Below are 20,723 nucleotides of genomic sequence, written 5' to 3'. Positions count from 1 at the left end.
TGGGTCTGCAAGTTGGAACAAAAAGAATCCTTTGTATAATAGCACTGCAGCTCTTCACTTATAATGACCTGTGACGTGAGCTTGCTCATAAGTATCTAGTCATAGAATATTGTGCCCCAATGCCTTATTCTGCTGTTTCCAAGGAACTGCCCTGATAATGGAGAATCCTGCGCTGGATAATGAGGCTCAGAGTCTGCAAATACCATTAATTAATGTACTGAATAAGGCGAATTGCTCCCCCTTGGATTCAATGGTTATTCAGTAGGAAGCCCCATATCGGAACAGGTAGAGCTCCCCTCAGCATATTTTTGGGTGAAGGTCATCTATTGCAACATGGGTAGTAGCCTGGCTAGGTCAGTTGTGTGTGATTGGACGTTGATCTGAAGCTGGCCATATACACACAGATCTGTTTTGGCACAAATCAGGCTAATCCAATCAGTCGTCCATCCCCATACACACCAATTTGCCTGTGTGTGGGCAGCAATACTAATTGGGAATGTGTTTAGCTGCTCACAGCATTGGCAGACAATCAGTCATCAATGTGCCTTTGCCAGTTTTACACAATTCTTTTCAATTCTTTTATCATTGTTTAGGCATTTGGGAACAGTATGTTATCACATTGGTGACTTTCCCTGTGAGCATGCACTGTGTTGTGTATGAGGGGAGGATTTTCAGGTGCGGGGATACCCGCGGGTCTGCAGAGTTGCAGGTCTCATCTAAAAAATTTTTATCTTAATTATCTTATGTAATATTGTCTATAATTTACTCCTTTGAAAGTTTTACAAAACTTGTTTCTGTCCCGCCCACTTTTAAAACGGGTTTGGGTTGTGGTGTTGGGTCCGGGTCTTAGAAATTGGTTCCGCGCAGGACTCTACACTAAGCAGGGTCTGCTTCTTCTACAGTTACTTTTTCAGCCGGAAACAAACACTTCATTAATATTGTTTTAGAATTGGATAAGATTGCAGAATGTTTGTATTTCAGGTAAAGGAAAGGACCACTATGGCAACGGAGATCGCTAAATTCGACATTGATGCTCCCCGATGGGACCAAAGTACATTTGTGGGGAGGTTGAAGCACTTCTTTAACATTACAGATCCCAGGACAGCTCTTGTGCCAGAACAGGAATTGGATAGAGCAAAACAGCTTGTGGATTGCTGCAGGTAAGTGGTAAAAACTGTATCAACTGAGAACAGTTTACAGGGTCGGCGACAGTCACACATAGAAAATAAAGTAATTGGAAAAAGTCTTTATTTCTGGAAATTATCTGAAACCAACTAAACTGAAAAAAGTGATGGATGGTAAACAACCCCTTTAAAGGAGAAAGTGTAAATCAATGGGGGGCACAAATGTTTGACATCCCCCCGTTTTTGTGGTGCTTGTAAAAGGTGGCTGTAACCAGGTTGATTTAAGCTGCCGATTCAGGTCCTTTAGACGGCTAGTTGATGCGGACCTTGTTCTCTCGGCACCTATTCCCTTCATTGTAATCTGATTGTTTGGCCCTAGGGCCGAACAGTCGTATTAGCCTGATATCGCCTTTGGTGGGCATATTAGGGAAATATCTTATAATGTATGGCCACCTTAAGACCGGTGTAGTTTTCTGCTAAAAGGAGCACCAGCATGGGGAATCGGGTAAGTGATTACAATCACTGGGGGGTGCCGTACATTTGCCTAGCCCCCCCTCCTCAGTGATTTACACTTTTTTTGTCCTTTGAGATCCAGTCTCTGTATGTAATAGCCATTTATCTAAGATATATGTCCATTGACTCATAATCAATTAAAAAGTCCAAATTATATTTGAATAACATATTAAGAATAGTACATACTGACCCCGCATGACCCACCTTGCGCTTTTCGTAGCATCCTGTAATGTATCATAGGTGCTAATTAGGTGCAGTCTCTGTGTGTAGTATGCTGGGGATAATCATACATCTCTTTTTCTCAGAGCAGGTTCTGTGCCACCAGGAACAACTGCATTATGCCAAGAAGCTTTATGATTCTGCTTTTCATCCGGACACCGGGGACAAAATGAATCTGATTGGAAGAATGTCTTTCCAATTCCCTGGCGGAATGGCCATTACAGGGTGCATGCTTCAGTTCTACAGGTACAGGCCACAAATTAGGACACCCAATGTTTTTGCTACAGGTTGCTTTTAACCTACTGGTAGAAAACAGATGAGCATGTTAAAGGGGTGGTTCACCTTTATGTTTACTTTTAGTATGTTATTGAATGGTTAAATCTAAGCAATATTTCAATTGGCCACCTTTTTTCTTTTTTACAAGTTTTTAATTATTTGCCTTTCTTCTGACTCTTTACAGTTTTCAAATAGGAGTCACTGACCCCATCTAAAATCGAATGCTCTGTAAGGCTACAAATGTATTGTTATTGCTACTTTATATTACTCATCTTTCTATTCAGACCCTCTCCTATTCATATTCCAGTCTGTTATTCAAATCAATGCATGGTTGCTAAGGTAAATCAGAACCTAGTAACCAGATTACTGAAATTGTAAACTGGAGATCTGATGAGTAAAAAGCTAAATAACTCAAAAAGCAATAAATAATAAAAAATGAAAACCAATTGCAAATTGTCTCACAATGTCGCTCTCAAACTAAAATTTAATTTAAAGGTGAACAACCCCATTAATCAGGTGCTACACCCTAGTGAGAATAACCCAAGGGTGACAGCAAGGTAATTTGTTTTCAGTAAACTCTTTTACCATAATTATACCTCTCTGGCCTAAGTGCTTTAATTCTATTCAGAGATGACTGTTGTTGGCATGCTTCATGTTGCTGAACTAGACCTGCCCATAATACAGATCTGCACCTGGTTCCTCTGGACATCTTGTGTTCATATGGGGGTGGTTGTGTAGGGCTATTTTTGTTGTGCAGTGGTGTCTGCCTGTAAACAGTGCAATATAAGCTCTTAAATTTCTTGCTTGCTCTGGGTGGGCTAATTTTCAAGTGTAAAGCTGATACACATGGGTATTTGTGCAGTGGGATGTGTTCCTTGCGTTCACTGGGAGGTGACATTACCCTGAAAAGAAATGAAATAATATCATTGTTTTGTTTGTCTTGAGAAGTGAACATCCTGGTAATCTCGTGGCTTGTTTTAGCAGAAAGGCAACAGTCTTGTTATATTTTGACATTTAACTCAGTGCAGGAAGTAGTGAGGTTTCTAAATATTTATTTAAAAAAAATAGTGCACACAATACCATAAGGTAGCTGAAACAAATATAATTTATGGAACCTTAAAGTCATTTAATATATTTATATTTTAATAGTATTATTGTGGATTGCAGTTTGATTGCACAGTCTGTCTTTAGCTTATAGTTTTAGAGTTTAGCTTGCAGTTGGAGGGGAATGGGTAGGAATCTTGGAGCAGACTGGAATGAGGAATGGATAGGAAGCTTGAATTCGACTGGTATGAGGAATAGGTAGGAAGCGTGGAGCAGACTGGTATTTGGAATGGGTAGGAATCTTGGATTATACTGGAATGAGGAATGGGTAGGAAGCTTGTATTAGATTTGTATGAGGGATGGGTAGGAAGCTTGAATTAGACTGGTATGAGGAATGGGTATGAAGCTTGGATTATACTGAGATGAGGAATGGATAGGAAGCTTGGATTAGACTGGAATGAGGAATGGGTATGAAGCTTGGATTATACTGAGATGAGGAATGGATAGGAATCTTGGATTAGACTGGAATGAGGAATGGGTAGGAAGCTTGGATTAGACTGGAATGAGGAATGGTTAGGAAGCTTGGATTAGACTGGAATATGGAATGGGTAGGAAGCGTGGAGCCGACTGGTATGAGTAATGGGTAGGAATCTTAAATCACATCTGGGTTAGTGTGGTTCTTGATATGCTAGAATGTGGCCCGTCTGGTTTATCCTTTAGCTGTTGGCACTACAGTGATCCTGCCTATAATAAAGATCCATAAGTAATAGTGATATTATACAGCGCACATATACTTTTGTTTGCACAAGGGCAGGGTATGGGGTTGACTATACTTTTAATAAGGGCAAAATACATTTCTAGTAATGGAAATGGTTTTTCCGTGAAATAGCAATGTCATATTTAATGTAGTCATCTATTTAATCTGCACCCTGCTCAGGTGTAATACTTAAAGTTAGTAGAACCTTTCTACCTTGTGCTTTCAATTAGCTTGTCTATTGCCATTATAACTTTGTTCTTTGGATTACATTTGTCAGAACTGTGCCGGCGGTGGTGTTTTGGCAGTGGGTCAACCAGTCGTTCAATGCTTTGGTGAACTATACAAACAGAAACGCAGCGTCTCCAATCACTCTCACGTAAGTGTTACTGCTGTGCGTAGAAACAACAAAGCAACACAATGATTCTGAGAGTACAGGTATGGGACCTGTTATCCAGATTGCTCAGTACCTGGGGGTTTCCAGATAATGGATCATTCCGTAATTTGGATCTTCATATTATAAGTCAACTAGAAATAAAATAAACCCAATAGGCTGGTTTTGCCTCCAATAAGGATTAATTATATCTTAGTTTGGATCAAGTACAAGGTACTCTTGTACTTTTTTTTTTTTTTTTTTTATTACAGAGAAAAAGGAAATTATTTTTAATTATTTTGATATAATACACATATTTGTTATTTTTGTCACATGACTCACTAACACTTGTGTATTATAATAAATAAAGTACCCCTTGTTGGAAAATATGAGGATATTAGAAGTAACCTCGGAGTTTCATGACCTGTTGAAAAGCTTTCGGCCTTGTGCTTTTATAGTGACTATATATATATATATATATATATATATATATATATATATATATATATATATATATATATATATATATATATATATATATACACATCAGAAGGTCACAGAGCTGATGGTCCTCCAGGCTTTATAGTAGTTCTATGGAACATACAGGCTAAACAGGTGTGGCCTTCAGGCTAATGGTAAATGCTCAGAATATTGCAGTGTCTTCAGCAATTAGAAAATCCCAGTATAACCTTTATAAGGCATAATACTTTCTTTTTGACTACATACTGCCAATATTTTGATGTGTAAGCACTATAGTAAAATAAAAATGTACAGTATGGCACCCATGTGGCACCTCGTGCAGGTATAATGACCCAAAGGCATTGATTCTGTTTTATGTCTAATGGATTTTTAGATTAGAATTGTGCTTTACAGCTATGTCTCTTATTCCCCTGTAGTCAGATTGGTGTGTTTTACGTGACTGCCACAAGTACAGCGTTGGCTACAGCTGTAGGACTAAACTTGTACACTAAGTATGTAAAATTGAGCTTTTGGGTTTTTTTTTTTTTTAGAAATGTATAGAAATATTGACCAATGTATTCACCAGTGCACATATATACCCATACTTTCTTTTTCAAGAAGTCATCCAAGGTACTCTTAAAGGGAAATATATTGTGAGAGAGTTTGCAATTGGTTTTCATTTTTTATGAGTTATGTAGCTTTTTATTCGGCACCTCTCCAGTCTGCAATTTCATCAATCTTTTGTTCAAAACAGTGCATGGTTGCTAGGGTAATTAGAACTAGCAACCATGCACGGATTTGAATAAGAGACTGGAATATAAATAGGAGAGGCCTGAATACAAAGATGAATAACAATACAATTTGTAGCCTTACAGAGCATTTGTTTTTTAGATGGGGTCAGTGACTCTCATTTGAAAGCTGGAAAGACAAGGCAGAAGGCAAATAATTAAAAAAAACGATGTAAATGAAAAAATGAAAGCCAAGTGAAAAGTTGGTTAGAATTAGCCATTCTATAACATACTAAAAGTTAACATAAAGGTGACCCACACCTTTAAAGGCATTAATAGAATGTGCCAAGTAATAAGTAAAAGCTTATCCAGTAAGGTTATACTCAGTGATGCATTAACTGAGTGAGTACAGATTGTTGCCGTGTGTGGGGAATAATTAAATGGAGGGTTTGTTTTTAAACTAACATATTTTGCTTTTTATCATGAGGAAAGCACTTTACAAATAGTTGAATATGGGCAAACATATACTGTATCGCTGTCCTTTTGATGGTCTGCTGAATTCCCTTGTAACTTCAAATCACATCAACAGATCATCGTGTCTGTAAGTTCAAGTGTTTCTGCGTCCCTTGGATTTTCTCCATTTCTCATATTTTTTCCATTGTTTCCATTTAGAAAGCTCCTCCTTTGATAGCACGATGGGTTCCCTTCGCTGCCGTGGCGGCTGCCAATTGTGTCAACATTCCTATGATGAGACAGCAGTAAGTGGGTTGCCACAGTGGGCTCACTGGATTAACCAAATAAACCACAGTTTAAAGTATAAGTAGACCTTAAAGGAGAAACAAACCCTTAATTAAAAAAAACCCTACCCTGCATAGACCCCCATCCCCCCCAGCCTAGCTCCCCCCGGGCAAATGCCCCTAACTCTTTACTTAACCCCTCCGTGCAGATTCTGTCCAGCAAAGTTCACGGGCGACATCTTCAGCCGCTTTGGTAATCTTCAGAATGAGACCGGCGATACTGCAAATGTGAGTTTCGGCGCATGCGCAGCTCCGACGGTCTCATTCCGAAGATTGCTTAAGATGGCGCCCGTGAACTCCGCTGGACAGAATCTGCACGGAGGGGTAAGTAAAGCATATGGGGCATTTGCCCGGGTGGGAAGCTAGGTTTAAACCCTTATTAAGGGTTTGTTTCTCCTTTAAAAATAAGTGAAATTGATGGTGCTATTCTAAGCATTTTTGCGATGTACATTCATAATTTATATATTTTTAATTCCATGATATTAAAGAATACATGTACTCTTAATATGAATGAATTTTGTTACAATTCTGCCACCTGCTGGTCATGTTCTGACCTGTCTGACCACTAAGCAGTGAAGGAAGTTGTAAGAAGAAAGAAAGAGGTGATGTTCTTCTGCTTAGGAAAAAAAATTAGAAAACTTTCTCAAATCTTCCCTAAGCAAAAGAACATCAGAGCAGCCTCTTTCTTTCTCAACTTCCTTGAATACTTCAAGGTCAGATGTTCGGAAAATGACCAGCAAGTGGAGCAGTTGTACAAAAATCCATTCATGTTAACAGTACATGTATCCTTTAATATCTTGGAATTAAAAACATATAAATAATGACTGTACATTGCAAAAGTGCTTAGAATAGCACTCTCATCTATTTTACATTCACTTGTTTTTAAGGTTTACTTGTCCTTTAAAGGAAACCATATTAAGCTAATAGGGATACCCGCATGTGAATTAACCCCCTTTTTTTGTGGATCCCAGCAATTGTGTGTGTGGGGGGGTTTCTGTGAATTCTGACCCGCTGGGGTGGTCGGCAGGAAGGGTGGATCCGCAGATATCAGCCAGTAGGGAAGGTGGGCTTGCAGATCCCAGCCAGGCAGTGGTCCTGAGTTGGCAGGGCCCACAATGGCCAGAGCCCACAAGGTTTTCTCCCATTGGCCCAGTCCAACCCTGTTGGGGGCAGATGTAGAGCATGTCTGGGTGTGTTAAAGGGGCAGTATACTCCCTTGTTCAACACAAGTGCAATGAATATGGCTGGTGCTGACCATATTGTATACCAATTGTGTAATAAAAAATCTATGTTTTTTGTTATTTCTCTAGCTAAACAGGGAAACTAAAACTACTCCATGTTTAGATTCCCAGTGCACAGATAATCCCCCTGAATAATGGACTCCTGCCAAAACAGTTGCAGCAGAAATCAAAGGAAAGGAGTTTTATACTGGTAATTTAATTATCTACCTTACATGGACCAAACATGGAGTAGCTTTGGTTCCCCTATTTGCTTTGTTTAGCTCAAGAAATGGGGGGGAAAAAAAACCACTGAAAAAATACATATTTTCTTAAAGGGGTGGTTCACTTATAGTATGTCCTAGAATATCCAATTATAAGAAAATGTTCAATTGGTCTTCATTATTTATTTCTTATAGCTTTCCAATTATTTGCCTTCTTCTGACTCTTTCCAGCTTTCACATTTTCTGTAAGGCTACACATTTATTGTTATTACTACTTTTTATTACTCCTCTTTCTAGTCAGGGCCTCTACTATTCATATTCCGGTCTCTCATTCAAATCAGTGCATGGTTGCTAGGGTAATTTGGACCCTAGAAATTACATTGCTGAAACTGCAAACTGGAGAGCTGCTGAATAAAAAGCAAAATAACTCAAAAACCACAAATAATAAAAAATGAAAACCAATTGCACATGGTCTTAGAATAACACTCTCTACATCACAGTCAATGTTAACTTTAAGGCGAACCACCCCTTTAATTAAAACAATAGGCAAAAAGTATGTTGAGCACAAGCCCTGTTCATTGCACTCCTGTTGAACAAGGGGGTGTACCATGCACACATATGGCAGCTGAACTGAGAAGAAGGGGGGATATAGTTGGACACTTTGCCCCCCAAAGATAACACTAATGTGCATTTCCACTGTAAAAGTTCTTGCAACAAAGCCACTGCTCTTCCATTTTGCACAGAAAATGTTGTTTCCTGCACATAATTCAGTACATTTCTGCACACAGCCAACAACAACGAGAGGGATGTTTGTTAAAAGAACTGAGTTGAAAGATTATACTGCAGTTAAAGTGCAAATTCTAGCCAACATTACATACATTGTTATAACTGTAACACAACCCATACATTCTTATTTATCTCTTTGGAATCGTTTGTTGCCCATGAAAATGTTGAGGTTTATGCAGGTTATTTTTGTGCTTTGATTAGGGAGATTCTTAACAGCATTGCACTTACTGACGAAAACGATAATACATTGGGACACTCAAGGGTAAGGCTGAAAAATGTTTAATTGTACAACTAAAAGAACTTTCTATAAGTATAAATGACTAGTTAATTACAGTTAGGAGATCTATTATTTTGGTTCACTATAAAGGCCCACATACACGGGCCGATAAAAGCTGCTGACAGACCGAGTCAGCAGCTTATTGGCCCGTGTGTGGGGCCATCCGACGGGCGTCCCCAATCGATATCAGTCAGAAAGTCGGGCAGGGTTAAAAATCCCATTAAATCGCGGCTGCATCTCCCTGTGTATGGCCACCTTAACTCAAGTCTACAAAAAAAAGCATTTTTGCCACCAATACGGATTCAGTCAGCTTGATTACCATCAAGTACAGGTATGGGATCCGTTATCCAGAAATCTCTGAATTACAGAAAGGCCATATCACATAGACTCCATTTTATCCAAAGAATCCACATTTTTAAACAAGATTTCCTTTTTCTCTGTCCTACTACATTCTTGTACTTGAACCAAATTATAATTAATCCTATTGGAAGCAAAACCTGCCTATTGGGTTTATTTAATGTTAAAATAATTTTCTGGTACCCTTAAGGTATCCGAATCCAAATTATGGAAAGATCTGTAATCCAGAAACCCCAGGTCCTAAGCATTCTTGGGATGCCAAACCTGTACAAGGTTCTATTTTACTGTTACAGAGAAAAAGGAAATACTTTTAAAAATGATTTGCTTAGCCTGGACCCTATGGGATTTGTCCTTCCCAGAATTCTGAGCTTTTTGCATATCCGGTTACCAAGTTAGAGATCCCATACCTGTATATGACAATTTGCTGTAGAACCACCCCTTTAATAATCAACTCTGTCGGCTTCTGTGTCAAATGTATCCTCAGTTTCTGCTGATGTTTGGATGAATTCTGATAACCCCGAAGATTCCCAACAGCAGCTCATACTGAGCATGTACAGTGTTCCAGACACATGCCAGGGCAGCCTCTCTATGGGGCGAATTTACTAAAGGGCAAAGCGACTAATGCTGGTGAAAATGCCAGCGTGACGTCATTCCGGTACTTTGCCGATTTACTAACGGGCTCAGGCGTAACTTCGCTAGCGAAGGAGATGGACTCTAGCGGTACTTCGCACTCAAACGCCAGGCGAATTTTCCCTCTGGCAAAAGAGCGTTACTTCGCAAATTCACTAAGATGCACATTTTACTGAACGTTAACTCTTGCGCTAGACTTGCCTTTGAAACCTCAGACCAGGTGAAGTGCAATAGAGTAGATGCAAATTAGCCAACGCTAGTGCAACTTCGCTCTGCTTGCCGAATTAACGCTAGCGCAACTTCCCCTGCGTTCGGCGCCCTGGAAGCAACTTCAGATTTTAGTGAATTAGCATTGTCCTGGCAAATCTAGGCCTGTCGAAGTGTTGCGCTGTGAGCGAAGCCGTCGCTGGCGAATTTTCTGAGGTTAGTAAATTTGCCCCTATGAATTGAGAGCACAATTTGATGCATAGGATCAGCCTTGCTTTTTTCATATTTCACAGTCATGTGTCCTTTTCTGCCCATAAATAGCTCTCATTATGAACTGTAAATCATTCTTCCCCTTTCCTCTATCCATTGTTCATTAATACAATATCTACTTTTGCATTGTAAATCTAGAAAGCTGCTATCAAGGGCATCAGCCAAGTTGTAATTTCCAGAATAGCCATGGCCGCCCCTGGGATGAGTAAGTATCTGTACATGGGTCTGTTTCCACCTGGCACCTCTTTGTCACACTCCCCTTTCTCAATTCTTCTTCTCACGTATCCATCACATTGTTCCAGGCTGGCTGCTTTGCTTATTAAAGATGGAACTTTTTAAATGCTTTATGTTGATTATCATGGGCCTTATGTGAACCCAACTGTGAGGTGAGATGAAGGATGGTAGTGAGGTGGGTTAGGATAGTGTTAAGATAAAGACCTAAGGGTAGAGATATATGGGGGGAACTCTTTAGGGGGTTTGGGGGATGATGAAACAGTATATGGGTGTAATAGTGTGGTTACAGATAGGGGTGCTTTTTAGGGTTCGGTGCCGAATCCAGGGGTACTGGAAAATACAGAAGCCGCCTTCTGTGTCTGAATAGCCGGCACTTAGGTGGAAGTACCTGATACTTGGGATGCAACTAATTCACTATTTGGCTGAATCCCCAAATCCTTTGTGAAAGATTCGACCTGCAAAAGCAAAAGCAAATTAGTGCAGGAAAGGAAAAAGTGGAAAACATTCTTTTTTTACTTCCTTATTTTGTGAGAAAAAGTCACGTGATTTCCCTTCCCACCCCTAATTTACATCTGCAAATTAGGATTAGGTTTGACCGGGTTCAAGTAATCCGAATCCTGCTGAAAAAGGCCAAATCCCCAACCGAATCCTGGATAATTTCAGTTCTGTAGGGTTAAGATTTGGTTCGCCTAGGCTCTTGGTTGAATACTGATAAAAAAATTCCTTGGATTTGGGCGAATCCCAAACTGAATCCAGGATTTGGTGCATCCCTAGTAACAGAGAATGCCTTTTTAGACCAATCAGGCATGTTTGTTAGATGTTATTGTCTTTGTTTTTCATTCCTTTCTATTTTCCAGTTTATTCACTCCACTGTTCCTTTCTTATGTTTCCTCTTTGTCTTTAACTGGCTATTTTACTATTCAAATATAGATTTAGGAATGCTAAATATTATTAAAAAAAACAGGTATTTTCATGTTTCAGACATGTTTTGGTTGGTAAAACTAAGAATAGATTCTGGCAGTTTCACCACTGGAGGGCACTTTTGCATGCAGCCGGAATGGCACCTTACACGTATTAATTATCCTTGAACATTGCCTTAACCGTGGTTCCTTTCTGTCTAGTTCTCTTACCGATCTTGATGGAAAGGCTGGAGTCTTTTCCCTTTATGAAAGTAAGTGAAGCAGTTGCATTTTGAATGGAGCTGTTCAATTTGACAATATGCAGTATACAAGCCTACACACACACACACACACACACACTCACTCACTCACTCACTCTCTTTCTCCACTCTCTCTCTCTCTCTCCACTCTGACTCGAACAAATGGGTGCTATATCAAAATGTGATGAAGAAGATATGCACTCCGATATTTCCAATTAATAATTATTTATTCCACTGTGCATAAGAAGTGGAATTCATCGCTATATATATACATATATATTTTCCCCACAATCGCAGCACTCACGTTTACAAATGTCTTGTTGGCCTGGGTGCGAGTATCCAGGGCTTACGAAAATATGAAATATTTTATTGTAGAACACTAACGTTTCGGCTGTATCCCAGCCTTTGTCAAAGTCACAAATACAAACCATCTCTATATGCACAGTAAAAAGGCGCGAAATTACAAATCCCCGTCGCTTAGTGACGTAACCCGCTTGCATTGGCCCATGCATCATCCTTAATTTACATATATTCACTTTTTCGTTGTTGTGTAGAAATTTTATTTAATGTCAAAAATCAGACACTTTATTTAGCTCAATGTCCTCTTACAAACTAGCCAATGTCAAGGCCCACCGGCCCTTTCACCTCGCCGTCACAAGTTCAAATGTAGATCTTGCAGAACTGTAACTACCCTCACAGTTACTCTCACCCTTGTCTTTACAGCGCTCTATGCCGCGATCCCAGTCTAGAAGTGGCACTGCAACTATGAGGCTACCCCGTGTATCTTCTTACCCGTACAAAGTATCCATTTGTGACCGCACATCAGACATAGCGCACCACTACTTCTCCGCAGCCAGAGCGTCCTGTAACCATGGTAATGGTCCCAGCGTGCTTACCGGAACTTCTGTTTGTTTCAAGTGTTGCCGGAGTTTGTGTTAATAAACTATTGTCCGACTTCTGTGCGGTTGTGCAATGATATGTGTAATTGTGTGTGTAATAACATATATATATAAAAAAGTAGAACCGCTTATTCTGATGTGCATATGTCCATATTAAACCAGCCACCACTCTGTGTCTTTAAATAGTGCAAAATAAATGTGTGAAAAAAGATCAGTGTCTTCATTCATATATGAATAAGTGACTTGTGTAGAAGTTCTCAGCCTGGACATATTTCTTACAAACAATATAGATAAGTAAAAGTGTAGTTAACATATCAATATCTTCATTAATATATACTGTGTCTTGAATGACTCTGTGAACGTTATCACCCAGGATATATTCCTTACAAAAAATAGGTAAGTACCGGTACTTACCCTGATGTGTCCACATGAATTGTGCAACTGGTGAACCCTCCACCTGAGCAGAGAAACCACAGTGTACTCTACCTTCACCAGTGTATCATGTGTGTATCTCCAATGTGCCAAAATCCATGTTATGTTGAGAAGAAGCCCGTATAGACTCACGCTGGCACCCAGCCTGAAACATATGAAAATGTATAAAAATTCTTCTCAACATAACATGGATTATAGCACATTGGAGATACACATATGATACACTGGTGATATATATATAAAGTATTATTTATTAGTTGCCACCTTTTGGTTGTTGGGGGTCTAAAGTCTGCGTTAAAGCCTTGAAGACTGTGCATTAAACAGCAGTGGTGGATATAAAAGTGACTGTTCGTTTAGGGTGCAGGATGAGGCTACCATTGGGATAGACTAATTCAAAGGGGAAAGCAAGGAAAGTGTTTCAGGGGTTTGAAGGCCTATGGCGCATACACAGATGTTTTGGGTGTTTCACCCACCCATAGTAAAATGCCTGAAATATCCCCTATCACTTCCAATTGCTGTTGATGAGCTTTTGGGGACCCTGACACAGTTGCTCACTGTTGGGGGTGAAATGATAGGAAAGTAGTACCATGTCATAGGGTAAACATAAATAATCACCGCTCAGTTGTGGAGTTCCAATGGCACGGTCCGTGGTCACAGATATCGAGTGCTGGAATCCCTTGGGGTCTCATGTCACATCAAATAGAAGAGTTCAGAATGGAGTTCCAGCAACATCTATTTATTGTTTCAAATCAATTACTTTTATCAAACCACATTAAAACAGCGTGCAATGTGTCACCTGATGCGTTTCGGGCGTTTCTGATTAGGTGACACAATCTGCGTGCTGTTTTAATGTGGATTAATAAAAGTAACTGGGTTTTTTAACAATAAATCGACGTTGCGGAACTCCATTCTAGGCATGCACTGAATCCACTTTGTTTAAGATTTGGCAGAATACAGATCCAAATCCTAATTTGCATATGCAAATTAGAGGCACAAAAGGAAAATGTGGGGGAAATGATTTAAACTTCCTTGTTTTGTGACAAAAAATCACATGCTTTCCCTCCCCACACCTAATTTCCATATGCAAATTAGGAATCAGATTCGGTTCAGCCATGCACAAGGATTCGGCCGATTCGGAATCCTGCGGAGAATGGCTGAATCCTGGGTGAATCCCGAACCAAATCCTGGATTTGGTGCATCCCTACTCCATTCTGAACTCTACCATGACATAGGGTGACTAGTCTCTCCTTCTATTTATTTTATTTGTTGTGCATCACATGCAATGGCTGATCTCTTCTCTTGCAGCTTGCTCTTTATGGTTCCTGTTGCCTGCTCGTTGTTTCCACAGAGATGGTACGGACTTTCTCTTTCTATACACTGCTAAACTACCGTGAATTTTACCTATACATGTATAAGATCTGTTATCCAGGACCTGGGGGTCTCCGAAAACAGATCTTTCTGTCATTTGGAACTTCATACCTTAAGTCTACTAGAAAAGTATGTAAACCTAAAATTAACCTAAAGGTGAAATGCGGGGAGCAGTGTTTGTCAATGCCTTTCAGCGCTGCGTCTGATTCTTCAAACAATGTTACAGGTGTTGGTTCTTCTCTAGGCCTAGTTATTCCACTACATTGTTTTAGGAGTCAGAATCAACAAGCAGAAAACATAAACTGCCAGACAGATACTGCTTTCAGTAGCAAATACATTTACAAATAACTTTTAAAACTGCTGAAAATGTTGAATGTTTAATAAAGCAAACCCCCGTTTCATCAATAGATGACACCGTCCTGTGCCAGCGCCTCAAGAATTCCAGAGCCAAAGAAACAATATGGCACATTCTCTATTCATTAGAAGCTATGTCCTTGTGAACCGAAATATGAAGCAGCATATATCTGTCATTCTAATGAATATTGTATAATTAGATTATTTCCCTGGTAGCCAATAATTTCATGTAACATGCACCTCTCTGTTTCCTTTCAGCTCCATGTCTGTAAGCAGCCTTGAACCAGAACTTCAAGACTCTATAGTGAGCCAATATGGAGACAAAATCCGCTATGTTTACTTTAACAAGGGATTGTTAAATAGCGTTCTTTTTCACATTTTAAAGCAGGATTGCCTTCAAAAGTCCTAGCTATTAAACATTTTTGTGTTAACATTTCTTTCCCAACCATTTGAGGGGCATGACACATTTGTTATAGGGTGGGCTCATGTCTAGGGCATTAGAGGATCTTTTATGTCTTTATTTTGCTTCCTTTGACATTTGTAATAATAAGTGGCCACTTCAAGCATTTGCACCAACATCTCTAATAAATAATATATATATGACAGATATCTACCCACCATAATTTTATTGGCCCAAGTGTAAGAATACTAACGAAGTTTCTCTAGGCAGAAATGAACGCTAGCGAAAGACAGCTATGAAATGCTCACACTGATGAATTTACGCTAGTGAAACTTCGCCAGAATTCGGATACAGAGACGCAACTTCGCATTTTAGAGAATTTGTGTAGTGGTAACGAATTTGCACCTGGCGAAGTGTGGAGGAGCCTTCGCATGCGAAAATTCGCCCTTTAGTGGATTTGCCCCATTGTCTGTCTGGGAAACTGGTATATTTTAACCTGCGAATAGATAAATGCCTTTTAAACAGTGCTCTCAGGAACAGTATTTTCTTGGGGTAGGAACCCCACACAGCCCTGTTACCTTTCTGCAAATGAACTGAAACCATTACAAATACATTTTTAATGCAAGGAAATGTTTGCTGTGCCTTTTGTTACATTTACGCTTATATTTTACAATAAATGTATGAATATTAATTAATGTTACTAAGGGTACACAGCACTATATCTGCAATGCAATTCCTCTGTGACTTCTCGATTCCATGGTCATCTGTTATAGAAATCCGAAACTGCAATGCTAGTTGAGTAAACAGCAACTACCATATATAAGGTGTTTGTGTGTGTATGTATGTATGTATGTATGTATGTATATATATATATATATATATATCTCAATCGAAAGTTGTGCTCACCACTAATTATTAAAACCATTAGGCGGGGGTGCAATGAGACTGTGACCACAAATACATACTGACAAATACAAGAGTCCTCTGCACTCAACCCACCATTAGCCTTGAGCTACTATAAAACGCCTTACCCTTGAAACAAAACAGGGATTGCCTGTCCATATATTGCAATATATTTAAGATGGCCAACAACGTAGAACACACAGGAGGAACAAACACAAGTTTAGCAGACACAAAAGTAAACGCAAAACAAAGTGTAGCATTTTGTACAACATACAGGAAAGTCAGGAAGGGAGACATTGCACACAAACTGTAGATTATAATGCATAATGTACCCCCTACTTAAATTTATAAAGATATCAGACGTCACCGCGGTGTTACATTATATGTGACCTGTATAAAAGCACTCGGCCTGCAGCCTCGTGTTTTTATATGGTCACATAACGCCTCATGACTTCTAATAAAGTAGTAAAATTCTCCCTTCATTTACTGCTGTGGATTGGAATTGTCAGACGGTCCCTAACTGCTGAGCAGGGAAACAAGGCCCCCGCCTTACTTCCCAGCCATGCAGAACTCAAGCAGCTTTGTTTATGACGATCCCTAAGCAGCCCAGACCACACTGAGCATGTGCAGGGTCTGGGTCAGGCAAAGATATTTAACAAAGTTACAAGATGACAGCCCCCTGTGGCCAACTTTGAAAGCATAAATTATTTGTTTGATTAGGCTTGTGGTGCAGTAAGTTCATGCTTATGTTTAGTATACAAAATACAGCATTTCTAGCCTTATTCTATTTTAGACTTTCCTTTTCCTTTAAATAAACGCAATAGGCTGGTTTTGCTTCCAATAAGGATTAATTATATCTTGGTTGAAATCAAGTACGAGGTACTGTTTTATTATTACAGAGAAAAAGGAAATCATATTTTAAAATTTAGATTATGTGGATAAAATGGAGTCTATGGGAGACAGCATTTCCGTCATCCGGATAACTGATCCCATACCTGTAACAAATAAAGTACACACTGTTGCAAAATATGAGGATATTAGAAGTCACTTCAGAGTTCCATGACCTGTATAAAAACATACGGTATGTGTGGTCATGAAACTCCTCGGTAACTTATAATATCCTTATATTTTACAAGAGGGGGTACTTTATTCACTATGTATCCGACATTCAATGGATTTCAGTGAGCTAAAGCTAAGCACAAATGGGTTCATTTGTTAATCTGGCTCTGTAAGTGCAAAATCTAGGTGTAGTTCTTTCCCAGCATTCCAGTGTAATAACCCTGCAAATCAGTTTACTTTTAGCAATACAGGTTTAAAATATGTGCAGTATGTTATATGCAAGTTGTCGTGGCACTGATATGGGCATTAGCAAGTGAGGTCAAAAACACAATTTGTGACAAGTATAACTGGTTTATGTTGGAGCAGCTACAGACACAGGGCTCCCTTACACTGCACCCTGCATCATATTGTAAAACAGGAACAAATCAGCATATTGGCACAGGGATAGACAGGAGCAGGCACTTTTCTAAATGGCTCAGTCTTGTTTGCATTTTTGTGATCCTAAATATGCCATTGAACCTTTATACCTTTATACAGACCCAGACTGTGCAGATAAGCCATACGGGGCAGTGCTGTCCAATAGTTACTATGCAGCAGGCCCGTTAGCAACTATACCACATGTTTTAGAAGCAGATCATAATAAAAGAATTCTGCCATACAGTTAAATAAGTGGAAGCTTTTTAGGGATGCACCCGGCAGTAAAACTGCAGGTATCGGGCCGGCCCGCACATCACTACTACTAGTTGAAGTGCCCTATATAGTTCCTACTTAGTTATTTCAAAGGGACAATATACTTGCTTTCTTCCAATTATTTATCCTTTACTAAAGAATAAAATGTAAAAAAAAGTTTTTTGTTTTTTTTTCAACAAATGTGCCCACATATGAGTAGAAGTCACATGTCTTGCATTGATAATGACAGAGCAGCGAAAATTCTATTTGACCACTAGATGGCACTTCCCTTTTAGTTTTCAAATCCAAAATCTCCTAAATTATAAAATATCTTGTATTCTTATCTTCAGCTGAAGATTCTGCTGCAATCCATAATAAACGGTCTGCTATCTACTGAAGACAGTAAATGGAAGATTAGAAATAGGTAAATTACTAATTTTATTGGGGAAATCTAAGATCTATTTATCGATGTTTACAAAAATGATTGAAACATATCACATGCATGTACATCATTATTCCATTTTTTGGCTGTTGTTTCTTGAGCAACAATGTCTGATTGATATTTTTCTCTGTATACACATACATGTAACGTATAAATATATATACATTATATATAGTCCAAATTACCCTAGCAACCGTGCACTGATTTAAATAAGAGACTGGAATATGAAAAGCAGAGAGGCCTGAATAGAAAAGTGAAAAATATAAAAAGTAGGGATGCACCGAATCCACTATTTTGGATTCGGCCAAACCCCCGAATCCTTCGTGAAAGATTCGACCGAACCGAATCCGAACCCTAATTTGCATATGCAAATTAGGGGTGGGAAGGGGAAAAATGTTTTACTTTCTTGTTTTCTGACAAAAAGTCACGTGATTTCCCTCCCCGCCCCTAATTTGCATATGCAAATTAGGGTTCAGATTCGATTTGGCCTGGCAGAAGGATTCGGCCGAAACCTGCTGAAAAAGGCCGAATCCTGAACCAAAGCCTGGATTCGGTGCATCCCTAATAAAAAGTAGCAATAACAATACATTTGTAGCCTTACAGAGCATTTGTTTTTAGATGGGGTCAGTGACCCCCATGTGAAAGCTGGAAGTCAGAAGAAAAAGCAAATAATTCATAAACTATAGCAAAAAAAAAAAAAAATCAAGTGAAAAGTTACTTAGAATTGGCCATTCTATAACATACTGAAAGTTAACTTAAAGGTGCACCACATTTGTAGCCTTACAGAGCATTTGTTTTTAGATGGGGTCAGTGACCCCCATGTGAAAGCTGGAAGTCAGAAGAAAAAGCAATTATAGCATCTGTTATGAATTATGAATCTGTGCCCTACCTGACCTCCCCCAGCCCGATTTTTTTTATCCGAATAATCCAAATTTTAAAAACTGATTTTCTTTTTCCCTGTAATAATAAAACAGTACCTTGTACTTGATCCCAACTAAGATATAATTAATTCTTATTGGAGGCAAAACCAGCCTATTGGGTTTATTTAATGTTTAAGGGAGGAACTCCACGGGCGGTTTCGGCACGATCAGACGCGCTGCACAAAAACGCAGGCGTCAAGTCGGATGCAACAGAAATAAGGTAAGCAACAGGAACGTCAGATGGTCACAGCATTCGGCAGACGCAACTGTCAGATGCAGACGCACGCTTTTCCATCTCTTACCTTATTTCCGTCGCATCCGACTTGACGTCTGTGTTTTTGCGCTGCGCGTTGGATCGCACCTAAATCACCTGTGGAGTTCCTCTCTAAATGGCTTTCTAGTAGAATTAAGATATGAAGATCCAAATTACGGAACAATCCATTATCCAGAAAACACCAGGTCCCGAGCATTATGGATAACAGCTCCCATACCTGTGTGTTATAGGGCAGGACTACATGACCGATTCCGCCACGATGCGCTGTGCAAAATCGCAGGCGTCACGTCTCATGCAACAGAAACAAGGTAAGAAATGGCAGTGTCGGATCGCATTGTTAATGCGGCGCGACTGTTGGGTGCAGGTGCAGCGTCTGCATTCGACAGTCGTGTCGCGTTGCATCGATGCAGCGACAATTGAATTACTTACCTTATTTCCGTTGCATCCGACGTGACGCCTGTGATTTTGTACAGCGCGGCGGATCGCAGCAGGATTCGGCCGTGTAGTCCTGCCCTTAGAATGCCCCATTTCTAGCAACTTTGTCTTAATTTTTTTAATAGTTCATTAATTATTTGTCTTCCTTTACAACACCTTTCCAGCTTTCAAATGACCCAATCAGCAAAAAAAAACTATTGCTCTGTGAGCTTTTTTTTTGTGTTTTTGTTATTCTTATTTTTATTCCTTATCTTTCTATTCAGACCCTCTCCTATTCATATTCCAGTCTCTTGCTCAAACCACTGCCAGGTAAACAAGACCCTAGCAACCAGATAGCTGCTGAAATTCCAAACTAGGGAACTGCTGCACAAAAAGCTAAATAATTGAAAAGCCTATAAAAAATGAAAACTAAAACCAGGAGCCAAATTGGAACAAGGCAGGATACTAAGTTCACTAGTTATTCAGCTGGGAATGATGCTTTGTATACCATTCTCATACCATTATATATAAGTATATATATATATTATATACAGCGCCAGATTTCATTTCTGGGCGCCCCTAGGCCGCCGGCGCAGCTGGTGTAGTTGAACGGGGACGCGAACGTCCCCATAATGCGGCTGGGCGGCATACTGCCCCTATTTTTTTGCCGCCCTAGGCCCGGGCCTATGCGGCCTTGCCGCAAATCCGGGCCTGATTATATACAGTCATAGTGAGCAGACACTGCTGATTAACTGACCTGTGTTCGAGTTAAGGAAAATCCCTGCAATGTGACCTTTGAGCAGCCACCAAGGCCTGGAGTTGAGACACAGATGTAACCTTTGTATTGTAACATTTCCACATTTTGAAGCTTTTCGACAAAACTGGACACTCGAGTGTATAAAAAAAATTTGAGCAGAACCTTTATAGGGTTGTAAATAGTT

At 39.6% G+C, this 20,723-nt stretch overlaps 2 protein-coding genes and 1 pseudogene across 2 annotated transcripts in view; all 3 read left to right on the top strand.

Annotated features, from left to right (window-relative positions):
* wbp1l.L (WW domain binding protein 1 like L homeolog) overlaps nucleotides 1-20,723 on the top strand; it is a 96,223-nt gene that overhangs the window by 1,423 nt on the left and 74,077 nt on the right. The gene's annotated exons all lie outside the window — the stretch shown is intronic.
* On the top strand, nucleotides 808-5,411 carry LOC121395348 (annotated as a pseudogene).
* Nucleotides 5,758-14,240, top strand: LOC121395349 (sideroflexin-1-3-like). The gene is made up of 5 exons (XM_041568691.1): nucleotides 5,758-6,248; nucleotides 8,716-8,776; nucleotides 10,394-10,460; nucleotides 11,611-11,660; nucleotides 12,372-14,240. The coding sequence occupies exons 1-5, from the start codon at nucleotides 6,235-6,237 to the stop codon at nucleotides 12,585-12,587; spliced, it is 408 nt and encodes a 135-aa protein (XP_041424625.1). The 5' UTR covers nucleotides 5,758-6,234; the 3' UTR covers nucleotides 12,588-14,240.

Source organism: Xenopus laevis, chromosome 7L (genome assembly GCF_017654675.1).
Source record: "Xenopus laevis strain J_2021 chromosome 7L, Xenopus_laevis_v10.1, whole genome shotgun sequence".
Taxonomy (NCBI): domain Eukaryota; kingdom Metazoa; phylum Chordata; class Amphibia; order Anura; family Pipidae; genus Xenopus; species Xenopus laevis.
The sequence above is the reverse complement of the archived record's forward strand: the minus strand, read 5'-3'. Positions and strand labels throughout refer to the sequence as shown.